This window comes from Diabrotica virgifera, chromosome 2 (assembly GCF_917563875.1).
Source record: "Diabrotica virgifera virgifera chromosome 2, PGI_DIABVI_V3a".
Lineage (NCBI taxonomy): Eukaryota > Metazoa > Arthropoda > Insecta > Coleoptera > Chrysomelidae > Diabrotica > Diabrotica virgifera.
Genome location: NC_065444.1, coordinates 160965310 through 160991318, shown reverse-complemented (window position 1 = coordinate 160991318; position 26009 = coordinate 160965310). Strand labels below are relative to the sequence as shown.

General features: G+C 32.0%; 2 protein-coding genes across 3 annotated transcripts in view; one reads left to right on the top strand and one right to left on the bottom strand.

Moving 5' to 3' along the window:
• LOC114327758 (PDF receptor-like) overlaps positions 1-26009 on the top strand; it is a 1644969-nt gene that overhangs the window by 910634 nt on the left and 708326 nt on the right. The gene's annotated exons all lie outside the window — the stretch shown is intronic.
• LOC114327762 (uncharacterized) lies at positions 9316-10667 on the bottom strand. Its single transcript, XM_028276467.2, has 2 exons — positions 10364-10667; positions 9316-9547 (listed from the first exon to the last, which is right to left on the bottom strand). Exons 1-2 carry the CDS (start codon positions 10558-10560, stop codon positions 9370-9372), a joined length of 375 nt encoding a protein of 124 aa, XP_028132268.1. The 5' UTR covers positions 10561-10667; the 3' UTR covers positions 9316-9369.

Below are 26009 nucleotides of genomic sequence, written 5' to 3'. Positions count from 1 at the left end.
CACTAAACGAACTAAACTAATGTTAACTCAAAGTGAGTTATGGGCAATTGAATGTATATTTTTTTCGGCTAGTACTCAAATCTAAGTATTCAAGCTTAAATAAAGGGATAACGATGCAGTTTATAAAATATACCTGCTAAGCATTTGTCGAGGTGCTTTGGAATACCTATCAAATGAGCTCTGGTAGAAGTTAATAGCGTCAACATTAAACAAGCTATGATGAAAATAAGAGAACCCTTTCGAATTTTTTAGTAAAAAGTGAAAAATGAAACATACGCCATTTCCCCAAAAATAAAATTTATGGTAATCCTTACAAGAATTTCTTTATATTAGCAATGATTTCAACAATTTTGACGGGTTTACAATTAGTGGAGTCAATGAAGGTTTTCAACTCCGATTTCGTTGAACCTCTATCGATTTTCATGAAAATTGGTAAGTATGTAGAGGATACCTCAAGAAACAAAGGTGACATGGTGCCAACTTGCGCTTTTACCCTGGGGGGGATGCCACCCCTTCTCGGGGGTGGAAATTATTTTATTAAAAATAATACCACTAATCGATAGAGGGACAAATTATAAGTAAAATTTGTTAGATAAAGTTATTTCAATAAATCAATAATTTTTGAGTTATTAAAGATCAAAAGTTTTGATTTTTTCTGAAAAAAATCCATGTTCTAAAGCAGTTTTTCATAAATAATTCAAAAACCATAAGTTTCTTCAAAAAAGTTGTTATTACCAAAATCGAAGATAATATAAAAATAAATAAGCTCCTTATTCGACAAATCCTTTATTACATATACAAAGTGAGTTATATGCAATTGAATGTATATTTTTTTTCCGCGAGTACTCAAATCTTAGTATTCAAGCTTAAATAACAGGAAAACGATGCACTTTGTTAAATATAGATATTAAACATTTTAATAAACTACTTAAAGGTAACTATCAAAAAGCTATATAAGTAGTCGATAGCATCAAAATTAAGCAAGTTATGATCGAAATAAGAGGACCATTTCAGATTTTTTAGGGAAGAATGAAAAATGAAACATACGTCATTTCCACAAAAATTAAAATTTATAGTAACCCATTTAAAACTTTATTTATTTTAACATGAGTAATAACTTCAACAATTTTGACCGGTTTAGAACGCATATTTTTGAAAAAAAATACGATTAAAAAAATTAGAATTTTTCAAATTTTCGTGAATTTCATTTTCTTTTGATAATAACTCCAAAAATTCTCGATATACTTAAAAAATGGTAGAGAACAAAATTTTAGCTTTAACTTTATTTAAGCTTTTTCTTTTTTTAATATTTTTTTACGACAAAAAATAACCGAGATAAAAACATTTAAAACCTAAATTTTACTGCGAGAACCATGTAACCGGGGCCCTTTCACCTTGTATTTCAAAAAAAAATAAAGGATTTAGAAAATTATGTTTAATACAGTGTTATAGAACTTTTACTTAGCTTTGTAATGGTTTTTGGATAAATCTCATATTTCAAAATTTAACGGAGTTATTTAAAAAAAAACCAATAACATTTTCTTTGAAAAAATTTTATAGCGGAGATTTTGTATGTATACAGGTTGTGGGAAGTCCAATTAGTCGTTTGTTGTAGGAGATACGAAAAAAGTTTATTTAGGTAAAATTGGGGCATAGATAATATCAGAATTTAAATACATTTCCAAATATACAGGGCCACCCATATTGACAGGGTGAAACAAAATTATCTTTTGTTTAATGGAACACCCTGTATATCTTTACATTTTTGGATTCTCCTCTATGTTTTATTTCTTAAAATATCAGGTTTTGTGATGTTATACGAAGTAGTTTAAAAGATAATTACGTTTTTATTTTCAAATTTCATAGCAATATTCACCCCCTGTATAATTGTAGTGATTTGACATCAGAAAATCAATTTATGTTCAAGTGATTTTTAATATAATCTATTATTGTTAAAAATTATTAATCTAGCAAAACGCTTAATTTTAGCTAATACAGGGTTGGTCGAAACTGAATGAGTGTTTTCTCAAAGTTTGAGAGTATGAGTTTTCTCAAACGGAGCAGCCTGTAATGCCTGTAATGAGCATTGTAATGAAATGCTATTGTATGGCACTTTATTATTTCCCACCCTGCCAGTGAGAACTGAATTTATTTTTGAAATCCCTAACTTTATTTAATTATTAATTATTTTAAATATTGTAAACGATTAAAAAACAATCAAATTAAATTGAAATGAATAACCAGTGTATATCTTCCACATTTACTTCATATTTAACGTAGCCTGTACCATAACATTGCACAGATTATTATCCCTGTATAGCAACGATATACCATGAATGTGAATTCATACTTGAGAAATGTCCTATATCCAGTCTCACAAAAAAAGGGATTCCTCAAACATAATATATATGCAGACAAAATCAGCCAAAGTGATTTGCGATATCTAATTAAAGGCCCTACCAAGTTGGTTTTGTTGAATATAGCATGGAAGCACGACGATACTTTAGTGATAAGCGTATTTTTCGTAGTAGCTATAGTATGTTGTTTTATATTATGTATTACCTATATTAAATTAGTTTTAGTATGTTTCGTTTATCTAAAAAAATGTAAAACAAACAAAAATTCTGTTTTTCTTGTAGTTGTTTTTTCGTATAGATATTGTTTTATATTGTAGTAAATTGAATTTAGTTTTAGTATGTTCCGTTTGTTTGTAGAATTATATTTAATTAGATTTGCTTTAATTACTAAAATTAATAAATTTTCAATTATATTTTATGTATTTGTGGAAAAGGAAACCTAGCATTAGCGGCCACATTTCTATAACGGCCAATTGTTTTCTATTTTTAGTGGCCGTTATTGTCAGGTTTTACTGTACCAATAATATTTTATTAAATTATGAAATATTATTTAAATTAAAAATTTATAAACTTGATAAAAGAAAGTTTGCTTAGAATGTACTCCTCTATCTAATTATGGGGTTATTTTTAATAAAATAGTGTTCACCAATGAGAAGGGGTAACATCCACCCCCAGGATAAAAGCGCAAGTTGGTACTACATAATTTTTGTTTCTTGAGGTATCCTCTAACTACTTACCAATTTTCATGAAAATTGATGGAGGTTCAACGAAATCAGGGGTGAAAACCTTCAGTGACTGCCTTTTTGGAAATATAAAAGATTAATTTTTTTCGTGATTGTCGATTTGTTAATTTTCTTATTTTTGGTTGCTATAAGGTTTAAAAAATTAATAAAAATTATAAATCATGCACATAAATGTAAAAAAATGTTTATTTTACTTAATTAAACAAGATTGCTTGAGCCAGAATGCTGAAATCTGCATTTTTATCATTAAAAAAAGGTGGATTTCACCCCTAAAATGAAGAAAGCGCAACTTGGTGCCATATCACTTTTGTTTTTTGAAGTATCCTCTAACTCAGCGGTTCTCAATCTCTGGTACATGTACCACTGGTGGTACATTTCATTATTTGAGGTAGTACGCAAAACTCAAAACAGCCAAAATCAGCACCACCATTGGCACAATTATAGTTAATTAGATCACCTAGCTAGACAGGTGTTTTAGTTAGGTGGTACCAAAAATAATAAAAAGTATTTGGTGGTACCTGACTCAAAAAGATTGAGAACCTCTGCTCTAACTAATCAACAAATTTCATGATAATCGATGAAGGTTCAAAGAAATCGTGGGTGAAAACATTCAGTGACTACACTTTCAGAAATATAGAAGAATAAGGTTTTCGTGATTTTCGACTTGTTAATTTTCGGATTTTTGGTTGCTATAAGGTTTGAAAAATTAAAAAAAGAATGTAATTCATGCACATATATATAAAAAAATATTTATTTTTCTTAATTAAACGAGATTACTTGCGCCATAATGCGGAAATCTGCATTTTTTACAATTTAAAAAGTAGGGGTGTATTACATCCCTAAAATGCAAAAGCGCAAGTTGATGCTATATATCTTTTATTACTTGAGGTATCCTCTAACCACTTACCGATTTTCATGAAAATCAATGAAGATTTAACAAAATAAGAAGTGAAAACTTAAAGTGACTGCACTTTCAGGAATCTAAAAAATAATTTTTAAAAAAGGGGTGTATTTCACCCCTAAAATGCAAAAAGCGCAAGTTGGCACTATGTCACCTTTGTTTCTTGAGGTATCCTTTAATCACTCACCAATTTTTATAAAAATCGATGGAGGTTCAACGAAATCTGAGGTAATAACTCATATCCACCTTCATTGACTCCACTAAATGCATAATTTAAAAAAAGGTACAATTTAAAAAAAATCAAAATTTTTAAAGTTATTGCAATTTTCATATTCTTTTGATAATAACTCCAAAATTACTCAATATACGTAAAAAATGATATATCACCAAATTTTAGTTTTTTCTGTATCAAATATTTTACCTGTTTCACTATTTCCATATGGTAAAAAATATCCGAGATAAAAACGTTTAAAGCTTAAATTTTGCTGAGATAACCATGTAACCGGGGCAATTTAACCTTTTATCTTTAAAAAGGTAAGGTGTTTAAAAGATCTTATTCAACGTATTTTAATAGCCCTTGGAATTAACTTTCAAATGGTTTTTAGGTAGTACTGATGTCGTAGAAACTAACAGAGTTATCAAAAAAAAAGCGATAACATTTTTTGGAAAAATTTCTAAAAGTTAAATTTTGAAAAATTTTTGGAACATAAATTTTAATGCTATCAACTTGTTCGGGAGCTCATTTGATAGATATTTCAAGTACTGTTACAAATGTTTAATAAGTTTATGTTTTAAAATGCATAATTTTCCCGTTATGCTTGAAAACTTAGATTTGGGTACTCACCGAAAAAAATATACATTCAATTACGTATAACTCACTTTTAGTTAACACTAAAAGGTTTTTCTAGTAGGGAGTTTATTTCGTTTTTTTATTAGCTATAATTTTGGAAATACCTATAAGCTACTCTGTAACAACTTATAGTTTTTGAGTTATTTATGGAAAATCTGTTAAAAACATGCATTTCTCTCACGAAAAATTAAAATTTTTGATCTCTAATAATTCAAAAAGCTTTGATTTATTTTAATAACTTTATATAACAAATTTTGCTTAGAATTTGTCCCTATATCATATTATAGGGTTATTTTTATTAAAATAATTTTCACCCTCGATAAGGGTTGGCATCCACCCCCAGGGTAAAAGCACAAGTTTTCACCCTATCACCTTCATTCCTTGGGATATTTTCTAACTACTCACCTCACCTTCATTCCTTGGAATATTTTCTGACTACTCACCAATTCTCATGCAAATCGAGGGAGGTACAACGAAATCGGAGTAAGAGTTCATATCCACCTTCAGTTACTGCACTATAGGCCAAATTCTGAAACTTGATAAAGAGAACCAACTTGCGGAAATCGCTAGGAAAGCAAGACTACTATGAGCAGGATTTGGAAAACTAAGTTGGATACTTGAGAATCTCAAAATAACCCAATACTTGAGGAGCAATATGTTTAACCAGGGCATCCTTCCTGTTGACATATGGATGATATATGGACCCTAACCAAGGCAAATATGGATAAACCAGCCCCATCAGGAAGCACAATGGAATGAGCAGTGTTATATGACTGCCAGATAAAAGAGAAACGACTGGATAAGATCCAAAACTAAAGTCGAGGATATAACAACAAAAGTTGTTAAACCCAAATAGAGCTGCGCAGGCCACAGTGCTAGACAAAAAGACCAACGTTGGAAGGCTACAATACAACATTGGAGACCTTAAGAAGGTAAATGACTAAGAGAAAGACCACAGATGAGATGGGCAGATAGAGAAGGTACATAACCACAGATGATACAAAAAGAATTAATTGTAAAGATTGAAATGGTTTTGTAAACACTTATGACTACTGAATGAAAGGAAGAGAAGAGTACTTTTGAAGTGGGTAAAATATTTAATTTCTAGTGAAGCACTTTCGGCTTATAAAGCCGTATTCAGAGCTATAGTCAATAATTTGAAAATACCACTATGAAGAGAGAGGGATCCCATGTAAGACTGAAAAAAACTTTTTTTTGTGCAGTTTTTTATTGATTGAAAAAACTTTGTTCGGCGTTTGGAAAAAAATATTTTTGGTGGTTGTGAAATTGTGGTTGATACATAAAAACATCTAATACAGGCACAAAGGACTCTCACAAAAAACACATTCCAAAAATGTTATCACGGTAATTTCAAAAAAACCTTACCATCTAAAGCGAACGTTGGCACCATGCAGAATTCTGCAATGGTAAGGTTTTTTAACCTTACAATGATCAAATTTTTGTAATGTGTTTTTTGTAAGAGTCCTTTGCGCCTGTGTTAGATGTTATTCAATGTATCAACCACAATTTCACAACCAACAACAAGATTTTTTCCAAACGTCGAACAAAGTTTTTTCAATAAAAAACCGCATAAGAAAAAATTTTTTTCAATCTTACATGGGATCCCTCTCTCTTCATTATGGTATTTTGAAATTATTGACCATAGTTGTGAAGATGGCTTTATAAGCCGACAGCGCTCAGTTAGGAATTAAGAGGCGACAGTAGCAATTAACAGGTAGCAACAAACGCTATCCAACATTGCGGCTGTAATTTTAAATATTTTATCGAGATATTTGGCACACATATTCGTAATATAATAAACAATGGCGGTACAGAGCCTAATTTGAGAAATATGTGAGTATGTGGAAATTACTCGAGAACTAAATAAAGTATTGTACAAAAGAGCCTGTACCGCCATTAAGAAGAACAAAAAAATACACTTTCTTCAAATAAACTTTTTTTATCCCATAGCTAGATTTTGTGTCACATTGGATCTACTAAAACTCTATTTTCTATAACCAGAAATCGAACGTGATTGATTTGGCAACATTTAGCGCGCCTATGAGTATAAAAATTATTGTTTTTGATAGTATAATGTCACTGTCAGTGTCGAATTACCGATGCACTGTTGCTCGCTGTTCAAAGTTCGCAGAACTTTCGAAAAACAAAAATATTGATGACGCGCTACTGTTTACTCTTAAATATTTTATACACTTCAAAAGTGCTCTTTCTCCCTTTCATTCAGTAAAAAGTAGTTGCCCTAACAAACTGTAAGTATGTTTCTCAGGATAGAGATCCATGGAAGGAGTTGTTGGGGGAGGTATATGTTGAAACATTGGACGATATATGGCTAAGAAGAAGATGGAGATATTGGACCCTCTTGAGGAACAGCATACGTATTCTTTGTAGATCTCTAGATTTTATAACACTTTTAACCCATTGTACCTAATAGGAATTATAAATAATGTGTCATGGCTGTCGCAAGACTGATGGCTAAATCACGGTGTCCCTTATTTTTTTCATCAATGTCTTCAATGCTATACTTTGCAGGCAGATCATAAAATTGTTCACTAAAGTATCTTACATCAGTTTTAGCATTTCATATCTCTGTTCCCTTATCACGTGTGCCAGATATTGTGACTTTCTTACTTTTATTGTGGTTATTATTTCGCATTCTTTACCCATTTCTCTCAATACTTTCGTGTTTGTTTTCTTCTGTGTCCATGCCATTCTATTCTATTCTATTCTAGTCCACTGTAGTAGTCTTAAAAGTGGCCTAATATCCTCTTTAGGTGTACAACCTACATATTTCCTATATAAAAAAACCACCAGACATTAAAAAGTTTTATAACTTGGGCCCACACTAAAAAACATGATTACCTCCCTCAGGAGACTCGTTTATTCAGTTATTTATGTCAAGTCAACAACAAAAAGAAATAAGGACTGGTGCGATCAAGACTGCGAAACAGACAGAACTCTAAAAACTCAGCCAGAATGATTTGGATCAACAACCCGTCAGAACAAAGTAGGGAAGAATAAAAAATAGCGAAAAACAAAGCCAACGCAACAAACAAAAGGAATAAAAATGACTGGTTAAATGAAAAGCTAAAGCATATTGAGAAAGACAGAAGCAATCATAAAGTAAAACAATTTTACAAAAAAGTCAGAGCCACAAGAAATACCCCCAGCATTAAAACAAGAGGACTAAAAAACCAAAAGGGAGAAAATGTAAAAATAGAGGGAGAAATATAAATTAAAACAAATGCCGAAATTGAAGAAGAATTAGAGAGAGAAAATGTAGTCAGATACATAAAATCGCATCGCTTAGAATGGATAGGACATATACAGAGACGCCCACAATCAGATATGTTGAGAAGGATAACTAACTGGACACCACTATGGCCCAGGTGCAGAGGAAGACCCAGAAAAAGATGGCTGGATGATGTAGAAGACATAAGAGCAATGAATGTGAAGGACTGGAAAGTTCAGTGCAAGGACAGGAAGAAATGGAAAAGAGTAACGAGAACAGCAAATACACACAGCAAGCTATTAAATGACTTAGGAATAATCCACCTCATCCAAAAATAGGATTTTAAACGCCGGTGGCGTTAGTTATAATCCCTAGGGATTGTAATGCTTAATGAAGAAATGAATGAATGTCAAGTCAGACATCTTTTCTAACACGGAAACTTTTCGGAGGGGTGGCGGAGAGAACATGCATAAAATCATCAACTTTGGAGCGTTCGACAACTGGAGTACCCTTTATGTCGGACAATATTACCAGTAAATCTTAGGTATTTTTATCAAACAATTCTGCAAAAATTAGCTGTGAGAGTATAAATTTTATGACTCCATAACTTTTCTGTGTTTGGGAGGCGCACGCATCATAAAGAGTTATAAAATTTATACCCCCACTGCTGAGTTTTGCAGGTTTGATAAAAATACATACTTACTTAAAATTAACTGGTACTATCATACAAATCTTTAACTGTACTCCAGTTGTCGGAAGCTCGAAAGTTAATGATTTCGTGCATGTTCTCTCTGCTCCCCCTCCGAAAATTTTCCATATTAGAAAAGTTGTCCTACTTGACAAGAATAACTAAATAAACGAAATCTTATGAGGTAGGTAATCATGTTTTTTTTTTAATTATCGGCGCAAGACCTATCTATTATCAATTTTCGAGTAAAGTTTGAAACCTAACCAGATTCTAGAAAGACTGCATTGTCTAAAACTACTCTTATGAATACTTTGCTTGCTGACAGAGATAATAAAATATCTGAATAGGTAGTCTGTTGTCAAAAAAAAAAACATGATTAAACACAGATACTTTATAAAAATCAACAAATATTTATCTAGCAAGCAGAAAACAGTATTTCGTTGTTTTAATTTATGTTGATCCTTATGTGGAAACAACTTTCAGATTTGAACTATTTTTGAAGCCGACAATAAAAAGACTAAAAACATATACTGAAACGCTCACTTTACTAACAAATCACCATGATACAATACAAATTTGACTATCCCCTTCTTCTAGATGGGCTTCTTCTCCTAGAGCGGCTTCGCTTTCGGCTTCGGCTGCGTTTTCCTCTACCTCTTCTACCTCGACCTCTTCTTCCTCGTCGCCCTCTTCTTCCTCTACAGGCAATGGTAGCTGCACGATGTCCACGATTTCTTATTAAACTTCCCAAAGTGTATCTAAAAAATAAATTATTGACTTAGTATGTCTTCATGACATTAAAACAAACAATAATATTTCCCATAGATATAATAATACACTGTCTTTTAGAGTAACTGTCAAGTTTATAAAAATATTAAAAAGCAGTTCTTGACGTTGGGTCAGTGGGTAGGTCAATTGTTCTTAAATCTAATCATGTATCACTCCATGGTCTTCGTCGACATCCTAAGGGCCTTCTTCTTGTTAGGTCTTCCAACCCTATTAATTTGGTTTTTCAGACCAAAAAACATTAATAAAACCATACATTCCCAAGATCTGGCAACAAAACTGGAGCCAAACAGAACCAAAACTAAAAATTAATGAACCAGATACTGCTTCTGCTTTACTACTACTCCCAGCTCAAAGACACGACCAAGTAGTCTTCAACAGATTGCGGCTAGGTCATACAACATTTACATATGGATACATTATCTCCAAGGACCCTCAGCTGCGGTGCCAAAACTGCCAAACACCAATTTTAGTGCAACATATTATAATAATAAGTCAGTTTCCCTAACTTCAAGCTCGACAGCGAAAATACAACCCAATCTGAAAGAAATTCTAATAGAAACATCAGTAAAATAAACTTTCTCAAAAATTCTAAACTATAAAATTGTATGACAAAACTCAAATTATACGTCAGGTATAAGTGAAATCGTTAAAATACTATATTTTATAAATCAACTAAAGAAATATTCCTAAAGGTAAAAATCCAACGTCAGGCAAACGTCAAATCATTTAAATAATATATAATAAAGCACTTGAATAGTATTCTAATTTCAGTGAAAACATGTTACCTATTATTTTTCTTTTGTATAGCTCCTATCGCTGCCGCTTTTTGAAGGACTGTAGTAATTTTATCAACATCATGATCTTTCGGGTGAGCAGTTTGTATGCACTCGTGTAATCGTTTCAAAGTTAGGCCGCCGGATTTTTTCAGAAGAGTAAACACCGTTCTTGCAAGCTTACGCGTATTGTTAGAGATCTTGGACATTTTTACTGTTAAATTTTGTCGAAAGAATTTGGACTACCGACAAGCTACTACCGATTTCAAAAACAAAATGGCATTTTATAAATACACAAACGATTACCTTGACGATAAAGGTAACCGGTAATAATACACGATCTTAAATTGTTATTGAAATATATTTCAAATTCAATATTCTCATTGGCTTATACAATAATATTACTTATTATAATAGGTATTTAGCTTTTCATTTTGTAATTAGCTTTAAAATTAGCTTGCTTTGTGAATAATAATTCTTCTTTCCCCATGGCCTTTTGATTTTTAGCACACATCCAATTTTCTATAATATTCCTGTTCTTTATTATTGTAATTAATTTCAGTTTTATTGAGACAAGTTACGTTGTATTATTGTTGTTTAAGCCATTCTCTAACTACCTCTATGTAAGTATTAAAAAAATTTACCTGGAAGAGTGGAAAATCCTGTTGTCATTTTTGGGCAGGTATTTGAGGTAATCTGAAAATTTTTCCTTTTCTTACCTAAAATTTTCTTCAGAAATCTTTTTTTCGACGTTATGGAGGTCCAGTCTAACATTTTTGTTGGGATTGTGCTTCCTACTATTCGTCAGACGTGTTCATACGATTTGGATTTTAACCATCTTCTACAGCGCTGGTCAGTGCGAGTTGGAAGAAGGTAGGATGAAGGAATTTTTAAAGGGAGAGACAGGAAAGGGTATGAGGACCTGGCTCCTCGGGCAAGGAAGGATTACAGCATATATATTACATAAGTGTCTGCATCATAAAGGAATATGAAATAATAATGCTACGTCGAAAAACTTTACATACAATACAACATAAAATGCAAATGAGATGTTTCTTAGAAATTCTGCTATAAATAATCTTTAAACATAACACGAATAGCTATAATAACATGAATGCTGTTCAACCGTACTATGGATGGCTTTGGATCCAAATACCTGCGACAGAGAGAAGTATGATTTGTTAGCAAGCATTATCCGTTTCCGTATTTTCTCCGCCTCGCTGCCATTCTCAGTTATCTTTATACCCAGCTATGTGAGCTGTTCTACTACTTCTATGTTAGCGTCGTCGCGCGTCGTCTATTGTTAAATTCTGCAAGTTTTGTTAGTTCTTTGGTTGTATTAGGGCTTTAGTTTTATGTACGTTGACGACCAGACCTAACTTATAGTTCTGTGATGTCTCTTGCGGTTCTTTCTATTAAGTTTACATGTTTTGCTTACATTGCAAACTGCTTCATCATCATCATCATCAGTGGCGTTACAGCACTTTATGAGCCAAAGCCTTCTTCAGAACAATCTTTCATTCGCCCCTGTCTCTGGCAACTCTTCTCCATGCTCTAATTCCAATAGATTTCAAATCATTTTCTAGGTGGTCTTGGTACCTAAGTCTCGGTTTTCTTCTTGATCGTTGTCCTATCGGCCCTCTTCGGTCAAAAACTTTTCTGACTATGGCATCTTCCTCTCGTCTGATTACATGACCTATCCATCTGAGGCGTGCTACCTTAATTAATTTTACAACGTCAGGTTCTCCAAAACTTCTATACAACTCAAAGTTGTAACGCCTGCGCCACAAACCTTGTTCTTTTATGCCTCGATATATTCGTCTTAGTATTTTTTGCTCGAAACGTTTGAGTAGTTCTTGGTTATCTTACATAAGTGACCAAGTTTCTGAACCATATGTTATCACTGGTCTTAGTAGTATTTTGTAAACAGTCAGTTTAATTTTTGAGGCCATCTGTTTTCTTCAGCCATCGTAACACTTATTGACGAGCACTATTCTTCTTTTAATTTCTTCACTGACATTGTTATCTTTAGTTAGCAGTGAGCCAAGTTTACTAAGGTCTGGACACCTTCCAATTCTAGGTCCTCAATTATTATTCTTATAGTTGTCGGGTTACTTGACCTAGTGCAACACATATAAATTTGGTCTTTTGAATATTTATACTTGGTCCCATTCTCTGTGCAGATGCTCTTAATGACCGAAATGCTTCAGTCAGAGATTCTATGGACCTACTTATGATGTCTATGTCATCTGCGTACCCGACAATTTGTACTGATTTGTTAAAGATGGTACCATTCGTAGTAATCTGGTACTCTCGAATTATTTTTTCTAATGCCAGGTTAGATAAGAGACACGATAGTCCATCACCCTGCCTTAGTTCATTTTTGCAATGGAAGAGTCTTGAGAGATCGTTTTGGATTTTTACCAAGCTCTCTGCACCTGTGAGTGTAAGTTCAGTTAATTGGACAATATGAAACGGTATTCGAAATTCTACCATAGCATGTAGAAGTTTATTTCTATTAACGGAGTAATATGCTGCTTTGAAGTCAACGAATATGTGGTGTGTGTCGACGCCGAACTCTAGGGTTTTTTCAATGATCTGCCTCACTGTAAATATCATGTCTGTTGTTGATTTATTAGGACGGAAACCGCACTGATATCCTCCCACTATTTGTTCGACGTAAGGAAGGGAGGCGTCTTTTGTACAATACGTTGGACAACACTTTATATGCCATATTGAGTAGAGTGATGCCTCTATCATTATCACACACCATCATGTCTCCCTTTTTTGTGTAGAGAAAACAGTATACATAACTTCCAGTCTGTGGGTGTTTTTTCTGTTGCCAGCTTGCAGTTATCAGTTTATGCATGTGTTTCAGGAGGATGTCGCCGCCGTGTGTGAAAGTTCGGCAGGGAGATTATCCGAACCGGAGGCTTTATTATTTTTCAGTGTTACGATGGCTTCTCTAATTTCTCCTTCGGTGGGGAGTGGTTGCCGATCATCTTCATTCATTTGAAACATGGGATCGTCAATCTCGCCATCTTCATGATTGCCGCTAAGCAGTTCTTCAAAATGGTTCACCCATTTGTTTAGCATCTGTTCTTTGTTACTAATTATATAGCCGTCCCTATCTTTACAGGTTATTATTCTGGGTTTGAATTCTTTTCTGCAGCTGTTTCAGATTCTCAGTTACCTTTACACCAAGGTATGCGAGCTGTCTACTATTTCAATGTTAGCGTCGCGCATCGTCTATTGTTAAATTCTGCAAGTTTTGTTAGTTCCTTGGTTGTATTAGGGCTTTAGTTTTATCTACGTTGACGACCAGACCTAATTTTTCCTCATTTTCTTCAAGCTCCACTTCTAGTTCTGTGATGTCTCTTGTGGATCTTTCTATCAAGTTTACATGATCTACTTACATTGCAAACTGCTTTAGAATTATTAAACAGTAAACTTTTTGGATTTACCGACATTTTCCTTATGACATATTGCATACAATTAAACAAAGTCGGTGTTAGCCCACCTCCCTGTTTATAGCCCTTTAGTTATCTGGAAGGGATCTGCCAATTATTAATTTTGAACTCATACTTGCGTTTCTGTGTGAGTTATGGTGGCTTGAACTAATTTTACCAATTTCCTTGGTTTATCAATTTCTTGCATCTCTCGAAAATCTACAAAGATTTGGTAGGTATCTGGTTTTAGCTGATATTTTTTTCAATAAATAGCTAGTGAATAGTAGACCGTTCTGGTTTGAATCTGGCTTGGTATTCTTCTATGATTTGTTCTGTGAAGTTGTTTTCTTCGGTTTATAACCCACGTAATCAGATTAAAACTTACACAGAGTAACTATATGCCTCTATAACTTTTGCAGTTAAGTTTGTCTTCCTTTATGTGGATTTTCCAAACAACTGCTCTTTTCCAGTCTCCTGAAATTTCTTCTGTGTTCCGCACATCTATTATTAGTTTACGGAATCTACCTCTCAGTATGTGTCCTCCTATTTGGAGAATTTCAGTTGGTATATTTTTAATCCCTGGGACTTTATTATTCTTTAAATATTTAAGGGCATCCATTATCTCATGTCATAAGTTATTCTCTAACTACCTCTGAATATTAAAAAGATTGACTTGGAACAGTGGAAAATCCTGTTCTCATTTCGGAGTAGGCATTTGAGCCAATCTGTAAATTTGTCCTTTTGTTACCTAAGATTTCCTTCACATATCTCTCTTTCCACGTTGTGGAGGTTCAGTCTAATATTTTTGTTGAGGATTGTACTTACTCTTATTCGACAGATGTGTTCATACTACTCGAATTTTAGCCATCTTCTACCGCGCTGACCAGTGCAAATTGGAAGAGAGTAGGATGATGGTGAGAGTTTTTAAAGGGAGAGACACGAAAGGGTATGAGGAACTGGCTCCTCATGCAAGACATGATTATTGTCTATATATGTTATATAAGTATCTCTATCGTATAAGAATATGCAAAAACGAGATTAGGCCGACAAACTTCAAACACAATGCAACATTAAATGCAAATGTGATGTTTCATACAAACTCTGCTATCAATAACCGTTAAACGAAATATGAATAGCTATAATACTCTGGGCTAATTAGCAAAATACAAGGAAAAGTTGTTTACCAGCAATTTTATTGCTGAAATCGAGTCTTATTATTGTATGTATTAATAATATAGGTACCTATGCAAAGTCCGCAGATAGTGTGCTACTTTTTTTAAAAACAAAGTGGCGCCCGAAAATCGTGTTTTTTTTCAATTTTTGCTCTATAACTCCAAAGATTTTAACTTTACACCGAAAATACCCAAATAAAAATTGACCACAATTAAATTCTACACAGAGACGTGTTTTTCTCGATTCAGTTAGATGAAAACTTTCCCCGAAAAAAGCGGGTTTTTCCAACAAAATCTTTAATTTTCAACTAAAATTTTAGATAAGTAATTGTCAATCAATATTTAAATAACCTGGTAGTGTAAAAGCCATTTTCGTATAGATTACATTTCCAAAACCAAATGGAAATTGAATTAACAGTTTAACAACAATTGAATTATTAACTAAAAATTTACGGTCGCCATAATAACGACAATAATTATGATGCATAAGAATAACTATGATTTTTTTATAAAAAGACACTATACCTATGTAATGTACTTTACAGAATTGAAATTGGACTATTTAAGCGGACTCAGGAATATTTTTAAATTATAAACAATTTTTTGGCTTATAAACAAGTAGAATATCTCGGGAAATATTAAACTAAATTAAATTGTTAAAACGGTATTCGAAAGAACGTGGCAGGGCGCTTCTTATAAAAGAAAAAACGTTTAATTATGATGTGTAGTTCCTGAGATAGAAGCAGTCAAAGTTGACCAGAATTTACGGCAAAGATATAAACAATAGGATAATAATTTTCAAACCGTCACCATTTTATTTTTGTCGTCTTTCTCCACACCAATTTTCATATCCTTAAAGTACTCATAACATATATTATTATAATAAAAACTATCGATAATACGTGTGAAAATTGCCAAAAATAGCAAAATTCCAATCAAAAATTAGGTTGGAGCAAATGTAACCCTCAAAGTTCAAAATCGGTATAAGTTAAAAAAATGCATTTTCTCGGCTTCGCATGGAGCAATTTCCTTCATTCTTTTTTTGATCCCTAATAACTCACGTAGAGCCATCGAACTAACGCACTATTAAATGTCAAACTTGCTTTTGTTTTGTTATAATAGATTAATTTATTTATAAGAACAAAAAACTACATATTTTTCTAGTTGTAGGCTCTTTTTTTAGATAAACTTACTACAAGTGTACCTTTTAAAGTTAAAAACATAAATATTCTCATTTGATAGCTGTATAATTATTTAAACAATTTTTAGTTAAACAAATTAACATTTTGTGTTATAATAAACAATTTAATTTATTATAACAAAAAAAAGCAAGTTTGATATTTAATAATGCGTTAGTTCGATGGCTCTACTCGAATTACTTGGGAATAAAAAAATAATGAAGGAAATTGCTCCATGAGAAGCCGAGAAAATGCATTTTTTTAACGTATACCGATTTTGAACTTTGAGGGTTACATTTTCTCCAACCTAATTTTTGATTGGAATTTTGCTATTTTTGGCAATTTTCACACGTATTATTGACAGTTTTTATTATAATAATATATGTTATGAGTATTTTAAGGATATGAAAATTGGTGAGGAGAAAGAGGACAAAAATAAAAAGGTGATGGTTTAAAAGTTATGATCCTATTGTTTATATCTTTGCCGTAAATTCTGGTCAATTTTGGCCGATTGTATCTCAGGAACTACTCATCATAATTAAACGTTTTTTCTTTTAAAAGAAGCGTCCTGCCGCTGGCTTTCGACTACCGTTTTTATGATTTAATTTAGTTGAATATTTTCCGAGATATTATATTTGTTTATAAGCCAAAAAATTGTTTCTAATTTTAAAATATTCCTGAGGCCGCTTAAATAGTCCAATTTCAATTCTTTAAAATACACTAGATAGGTATAGTATCTTTTTATTAAAAAATCATAGTTATTCTTATGCATCGTAATTATTGTCGTTATTATAGCGTCCGACAATTTTTAATTAACAATTCAATTGTTGCTAAACTGTTAGTTCAATTTCCATCGGCTTCTGGAATTATAATCTATATGAAAGGTGCTTTTACATTACCAAGTTATTTAATTATTGATTAACAATTACTTATCTAAAAGTTTAGTTGAAAACTAAAGATTTTGTTGGAAAAACCCGCTTTTTCCGGGGAAAGTTTTCATCGAAGTAAATCGAAAAAAACATGTCTCTATGCAGAATTTAATTGCGGTGAATTTTTATTGGAGTGTTTTTGGTGTATAGTTAAAATCTTTGGAGTTATAGAGCAAAAATTGAAAAAAAAACGATTTTCGGGCGCCATTTTGTTTATAAAAAAAGTAGCACACTATCTGCGGACTTTGCATACCTATATTATTAATATATACAATCATAAGATTCGATTCCAGCAATAAAATGGCTGGTAAATAACTTTTCCCAAAAATGGCCTCTTCTCCGATAATCAGCCCAGACTATTATAATATAACATGAATGCTGTTCAACCGTATAGATATAAAAATGAAACACATTATAAACACTATGCAAAAAAAATTATAAATTATATCTTATATTCTAACGCATTTTGTGTGCTCATTACCGTCATTGATGTCACTGTCCCTCTTTTCATTCCAATGGCTTCTACCCTATTTACTTTAGGTGTGTTAGGATGATTCATTATCCTTCATTAGTAAATGCCACTAGCTACCATAAGTAAAGTGCAATTCGATTGGACAAATAATATTAGAATATTTTACAGAAAAGTATTTAGCATGATTGAGCCAGTGAGAATGAATGTGACATAAGTCACACAATTTCAAAAAAAAAATAATTTTTTCATAGTACTATTAAGAACGAATAGACCAGTAAGGATCTGCGAAAAAACGTCTATTTTTGGATATGAGAGGTGGCATTCGGATTTTTGCAGATAAAGTTAGGTGACACCTTCAGTAATAATAATTGACTTATGCTCCTTCTCAAATATGCCCGGAACATTAATAAAAAAATTAAAATATTTAAAAATTTGGAAAAACATCGATTTTTTTCTGTTTTCTTTGCTTATAACTTTAAAAATATTCGTTTTGGAACAAAGTCGTACAGAAATAAAATAAAGATAATCGAATTTTATATGCTATACGACTGGTAAAAAATGTCTTAATATATTACCTTTTCTGCAATATAGCAATAAATACAAAATAATGGGGCAAAATAAGTCTGTTGTTATTCAATATTTATTAACCATTTTGGTGGCACTTAGAAGCTAAGAAATTATTTGTAACATACTTAAATCGTGTACCAAATTTCATTAAAATCGACATAATAAATTTTGCGTAATAAATTTTCAATCTAAATGTTTTTAAAAAACTTCAAATTTTTTAAAATCTTTCTGAACAAAAAGTAGACCATTTAGAAGTTGGCTAATTTTTTTACATATAAAGAGATGCTCTACCTATCTAATACACTTTACAGAATTATAATCGGATTATTTAAGGGGCCCCAGCAATGTTTTAAATTTATAAACAATTTTTTGGCTTATAAAAAATAGCTTTGTTTAATAATAAAAAAAATAATTTTTAGCAATGCAAATAATTAAAACCGGTATAATTTGACTTAAACTTTCAAATTCTGTCAGCAGAATTGCTATTTTATTTTTTAATCAAACGTTATTCGCGTTTAAAAATTGCAATTTCTCGATTTTTTGAAATTTCCACCGCGTTTATCTCGAAAACTATGCATCCTACGAAAAAACTTGTAAAAACATTTTTTGCTTAGAATTACCCAAGAAATACAAAAAAATGTTTTATTTTGCGAAAAATCTATTTTATGTAATTCCTCAAGTTCTTTGTTTATAACAATCTTATCGATATCCGGATCAACTGTTACCCAAAAAATTCGTGTTCTACAGGTCAAAATACATAAAAATCTTGGGTAGGTCCATCTAAACAAAGGAGCCCGTAGCACGCCCTCCTGGCCACAGCACTAATTTGTTTATAAGCCAAAAAATTGTTTATAAATTTAAGACATTGCTGAGGCTGCTTAAATAATCCGATTTCAATTCTGTAAAGTGCATTAGATAGGTGGAGTAGTTCTTCATATGTAAAAAATTGACAAATCTTTGTATGTTTTAATTTTTGTTGTGCAAGATTTTAAAAATTTTTAATTTTTTAAAAAAAGTTTAGAAAGCAAAATTTTTATGATGTATAATCTAGTAAGTCAATTTTAATGAAATTTGGTGTACAGTTTTAACACATTACAAAAATTTTCTAAGCGAATTAGGAAGGTTCCAAGTGTAACCTAAATGATGGAAAATCATTGAATAATGACAGGCTTGTTTTGCCCCCTTATTTTATATTTATTGCTATTTTGAAGCAAGGGTGATAAATTAAAACATTTTTAACCAATCGTATCTGATATAAAATTTAATTATCTTTGATTTATTTCTATTAGGACTTTGTTCTAAAATAAATAGTTTTTAAGTTATAAGCAAAAAAATTGGAAAAAAAGCGAAATTTTTTGAAATTTTTAAATATTTTATTTTTTTTTATTAATGTTCCGGGCATATTTGAGAAGGAGCATAAATCAATTATTATTAACGGAGTTATCACCTAACTTCATCCGCAAAAATCTGAATGACACCTCTCACATCCACCTAAAAACCGATCCTTACTGGTCTAGAAAGTGACTTTATTCAATAGTACTTACACTAATTCGACATAATGCACAGCATGAGATCCCTTTGTTTAGAAAATATTTGTTTTGTTAACACTTAACCACCCACACGCGATATGTCGTACCTTACCAAAAATATAATATTGTGTTGTAAAACGTATTTTATAAACGATTTCTAGAAAACCATCTCTGTAACTTCAAGTGGTGTGTAATTTTGTACTTGCTCCCAACTGCTAAAGTTTTAGTATGATTTAGCTCGGCTTTGAGCTCCGTTGACCTAAAGTTTTCTTGCGGTATCATGTACCGCATGTCAATGTTTACGTTTCTATAATTAAAACCCGTCCAGGTGCGGGAGCACGTCAAATAGAATTCTATTTTAGTGACGTCACGTTGCATAGCAACCGTCGATTCTCCCATTATGAAATTCTATTTTGTGACGTCAGCAAAATAGAATTCTATTTGGCGTGCTCTGGGCCCAGGGCCGAGAGCACGCCAAATAGAATTCTATTTTGCTGACGTCACAAAATAGAATTTCATAATGGGAGAATCGACGGTTGCTAGGCAACGTGACGTCACTAAAATAGAAGTCTATTTGGCGTGCTCCCGCACCAGTATATTCTTTCATCCATTTGTTCTACCTATAAGTAACAAGCACTATTTTATTATTTTTGAGTTACCAATACGTAAGTTTTTTGTAATTCAGTTTATAAAGGAATTTTTAAGAGCCTCCACCATTTTTTAATATTATGCATGCGTTCATAATAATTATTATTATTCTCTTGAAAAAATCCAGTTTATTATATTAGAATCGGTATTTATGCTATAGCAGTGAGAATATTCATTCCGTAGTTGATGTAAGAAACAAATACAATAATAAGGTCATCTATGTTCCAGAAAACTGGAAAGACATCATGTTAAAGTGTATAAATAAATGGACCGCGTTATGTAATAACAGATTAAGCGCCAAAAATTAAAAATCCGGATAATAGTGCCATCTTGCAGCTAGGGTGCTAATCTATGTATAAAAATATGTTTTTACACGATTGATTATTTTTGACTGGTTACCGTGACAGATTTTACGTCAGTAGGTGACATTTACTAGCAACTCGACGGTAAGTAATCCAACTCGACGGTAAGTACTCCAACTCGACGGTAATTCACTTACCGTCGACTTAAAAAATCTCTTAATTTTAATTTATTTTTTGAAAGAAAAAAGAAAACTAACGAATTATTTATTAATATTGAAACTTCTCAAGCCTCTAGCCAACATTTTTTCTCTTCAAATACGCGATCAAAGTTGAAAACTTGAAAACATCAATGCCATCATAAAGAAAAACGGTGGATTTAATCATTGAATATTCTGCCCAGGGGCTTCCAGGATCTTTCAACTGCATATGTCTTTGAACGAAATATGCCAATAGAGTCTTTTCTTCGATTCTTAAATTCTTGCCTTCGCACCATTTTTTAAAACTTTGGTAGGTATTTTGATAACGGATTTTGGATTTTTCGGGAATAATTGCGGAACACCCTTCTTCCCAAGCCCGTTCAATTTCTTCAAATTCACTTTCGCTCATAGTTTAATTTACAATAATCAAAATTGTACTTAAAATTATTGACAACTAAATAAAAACTCAATTCTCCATTGTTGTTATGCACCCTAGTTACTACCTAACAACCAAAATATCTATCTTGATAAAATGAATGAAACTAGTCAATATGACGAAAATGTTTAATTTTATAATTAATAATGGTATCAATCGTGCAAAAAACGTTATAAGCATGTCGAACGTTAAGGGTAACCGATCTCAGACAATAATTGGAGTCGTCGCTCCGCTCCTCTTCCAAACAATTGTCTTCGATCGGTATAAAACCCTTACCGTTCTCCATACTTAATATACTATTTTTTTAAAAAAGTACAAAATAAAGCGATTTTTGAATACCTGAATTAAGCGACATTTTGTTATTTTATTAATAAAAATCTAACATTAAGATTTGTACTTACTTACTTACTTAGTCCTAAGCCTTTCTACCTTCAGGTGTAAGGCTGGTGGAGTTGAGTTTGGCATTGTAGTCTCCATGCTTTCCGATCTTGCGTTAAGATTTGTAATATCGAATTAAAAGCCAAGTTGATTTTAACGGACTAAAAACTCTTACAACAAAAAGGGGAATATCAAATCAAGCGCCAATAATATTATATAATCCATTGTCAAAAACTAAAATCCGCATCTTTTAAGTGTTATAACGAATCAAGTGCAAAAAATAGTCGGTTAATCCTTTATTACAAAACCCAACATAGTTTCTAGCTTTCAAGAGATCGAATGAAGCGACATCGTTTATCGGGTAATTCGTTATTTTAAAACAAAGAAGTGCGTTCAAAAACGTTTATTCAAACTTTAAGAATATCCTCGGCAAGACTTGACCGGTATTTAAAAAAAGTTTGTTCAACAGAAGTCATTAAAGATCATAGAGGAGAAAAGACAGATACCCATCGAAAAATGCCTGAAGATTAATAATAAGAAATTATTGATCACATCAGCAAATTTCCAAAATATAGGTCGCATTATTGTAGAAATCAAAGTGAACGAATTTTTAAATAGCGATGTAAACTTAGACATAATGTTTAACGTGTATAAAGAAGAGCATCAGATCAGGATAGTGTTTCTTTTGCTTCCTATAAACTCATATTTTATGGCAATTTTAATTTGGAACGAAAACGACTTAAAAATGACACATGTAATAAAATGCGATAAATTTGCAGTTAAAATTCAAACTTCTATATCTGAGCAAGAGAAAAAAATAATTTAAAAGACCGAGACTCGTCAAGATGAAGCAAAAGAGGCCAGAAATCTCATAAATTCAGATCTCCAAAAAGCTAAAAATGAACAAAATATGGAGGTACAGACTTTTGATTTGGAACAAAGCCCTACTTTTACCACGAATTCCAACGAATGAACATTGTATTTTACAAAAGGCAGCTGTGGCTTTATAACTGCGGTAAATATTCAAGAAAGACTGGGCGAGGCAATTTCTATGTGTGGGTCGAAGGCACATCAGGAAAATGGACGCAAGAATTAAGTTCACTTTGAATAAAATATTTGCAAAAACGTAACACCTCAAATAACTGAATTGATATTATAGTCTGACAGTTGCGGAGGACAAAACCTCAATATTAAAATTGTGATGCTTTTAAAATCTGCGCTTGAGCTCATACCATCTTAAAAAAAATAACGTTGCACTTTCTAGTATCAGGACTTAGTTTTATTCCCAATGACTCCGAATTTGGTGACATTGAGTCAGCACTAAATCTCCTAACTCGGTTATAATATACTCCAGATGATTATATAAACGTTATCAAAAATTGCAGAAAACAAATATAACGGCGGATATTTTCCGGAAGTAGACATAAGCAAACGCGTCAGAAGAAATGCAACCAGCAGTACAGAATTTTTGTATTCCTCCAAACCGCAAATTTTGTGGTCTAATGGAAAACCTGTCTCTATCTCAAAATTTAATGACGTAATGTCGTTATTGAAACTTATTCAGTTACATTGGATGCTAAAAACTTCTATGAAAACATCGTAGGGAATAAAGGCATTCAAGATGACATAGGCCGTTCCAACATGCTGTCAAAATCAAATCAATATGGCTACTGGGAGTAAAAGATAAATGTTACTCTATATGTTCTTAATGTGTTTTAGATAATTTTAGTTGTAGTTCTTTGTAATTTTGTGTTGTACAAAGATTAATTTAACATTTTCTCTGGAAGTATTAATTTAGAAAGATAATATGCTTCATTGGTGTTGTGTTTTGAAGTGTGAAATGCAAAGTAATCCTGATACAGTCAAGATAAAGTTCACTTTTAAACTGAACTAAATGAGGTAACATCTAAGAGACAACAATGGTTAAATGCAATACAATGTAAGGTTTTACTAGCGAAATGAAAATTCTCCTGTCCTGTCTGCTGTAATCATTTTATATCTGGTAAGTTACAATTACAATAGTAACGATTTTTGAAGATGTTAACATTTTAATCTTATAGGAAAACCAGCCGACTTAATCGATAATAACAATCCAGATTGGGTTCCTTCAATAAATATGGGATTTCTCCTTTTATAGCCAAAGTTTCAACCATTTTATAGCCATTTCTCTCCAAAGTTTTCAAATTTGATCCCGTATTTGAAGAGAAAAAATGTTGGCTATAGGCCTAAGAAGTTTCAATATTAATAAATAATTCGTTAGTTTTCTTTATTCTTTCAAAAAATAAATTAAAATTAAGAGATTTTTTAACTCGACGGTAAGTGAATTACTTACCGTCGAGTTGGAGTACTTACCGTAAAGTTGGATTACTTACCGTCGAGTTGCTAGTAAATGTCACCTACTGACGTAAAATCTGTCACGGTAACCAGTCAAAAATGATCAATCGTGTAAAAACATATTTTTATACATAGATTAGCACCCTAGCTGCAAGATGGCACTATTATCCGGATTTTTAATTTTTGGCGCTTAATCTGTTATTACATAACGCGGTCCATTTATTTATACACTTTAACATGATGTCTTTCCAGTTTTCTGGAACATAGATGACCTTATCATTGTATTTGTTTCTTACATCAACTACGGAATGAATATTCTCACTGCTATAGCATAAATACCGATTCTAATATAATAAACTGGATTTTTTCAAGAGAATAATAATAATTATTATGAACGCATGCATAATATTAAAAAATGGTGGAGGCTCTTAAAAAATCCTTTATAAACTTAATTACAAAAAACTTACGTATTGGTAACTCAAAAATAATAAAATAGTGCTTGTTACTTATAGGTAGAACAACTGGATGAAAGAATATACTGGTGCGGGAGCACGCCAAATAGACTTCTATTTTAGTGACGTCACGTTGCCTAGCAACCGTCGATTCTCCCATTATGAAATTCTATTTTGTGACGTCAGCAAAATAGAATTCTATTTGGCGTGCTCTCGGCCCTGGACGGGTTTTAATTATAGAAACCTAAACATTGACATGCGGTACATGATACCGCAAGAAAACTTTAGGTCAACGGAGCTCAAAGCCGAGCTAAATCATACTAAAATTTTAGCAGTTGGGAGCAAGTACAAAATTACACACCACTTGAAGTTACAGAGATGGTTTTCTAGAAATCTTTTATAAAATACGTTTTACAACACAATATTATATTTTTGGTAAGGTACGACATATCGCGTGTGGGTGGTTAAGTGTTAACAAAACAAATATTTTCTAAACAAAGGGAACTCATGCTGTGCATTATGTCGAATTAGTGTAAGTACTATTGAATAAAGTCACTTTCTAGACCAGTAAGGATCGGTTTTTAGGTGGATGTGAGAGGTGGCATTCAGATTTTTGCGGATGAAGTTAGGTGATAACTCCGTTAATAATAATTGATTTATGCTCCTTCTCAAATATGCCCGGAACATTAATCAAAAAAAATAAAATATTTAAAAATTTCAAAAAATTTCGTTTTTTTTCCAATTCTTTTGCTTATAACTTAAAAACTATTTATTTTAGAACAAAGTCCTAATAGGAATAAATCAAAGATAATTAAATTTTATATCAGATACGATTGGTTAAAAATGTTTTAATTTATCACCCTTGCTTCAAAATAGCAATAAATATAAAATAAGGGGGCAAAACAAGCCTGTCATTATTCAATGATTTTCCATCATTTAGGTTACACTTGGAACCTTCCTAATTCGCTTAGAAAATTTTTGTAATGTGTTAAAACTGTATACCAAATTTCATTAAAATTGACTTACTAGATTATACATCATAAAAATTTTGCAATCTAAACTTTTTTTTTAAAATTAAAAATTTTTAAAATCTTGCACAACAAAAACTAAAACATACAAAGATTTGCCAACTTTTTACATATGAAGAACTACTCCACCTATCTAATGCAATTTACAGAATTGAAATCGGATTATTTAAGCAGCCTCAGCAATGTTTTAAAATTATAAACAATTTTTTGGCTTATAAACAAATTAGTGCTGTGGCCAGGAGGGCGTGCTACGGGCTCCTTTGTTTAGATGGACCTACCCAAGTTTTTTTATGTATTTTGACCCGTAGAACACGAATTTTTTGGGTAACAGTTGATCCGGATATCGATAAGATTGTTATAAACAAAGAACTTGAGGAATTACATAAAATAGATTTTTCGCAAAATAAAACATTTTTTTGTATTTCTTGGGTAATTCTAAGCAAAAAATGTTTTTACAAGTTTTTTCGTAGGATGCATAGTTTTCGAGATAAACGCGGTGGAAATTTCAAAAAATCGAGAAATTGCAATTTTTAAACGCGAACAACGTTTGATTAAAAAATAAAAAAGCAATTCTGCTGACAGAATTT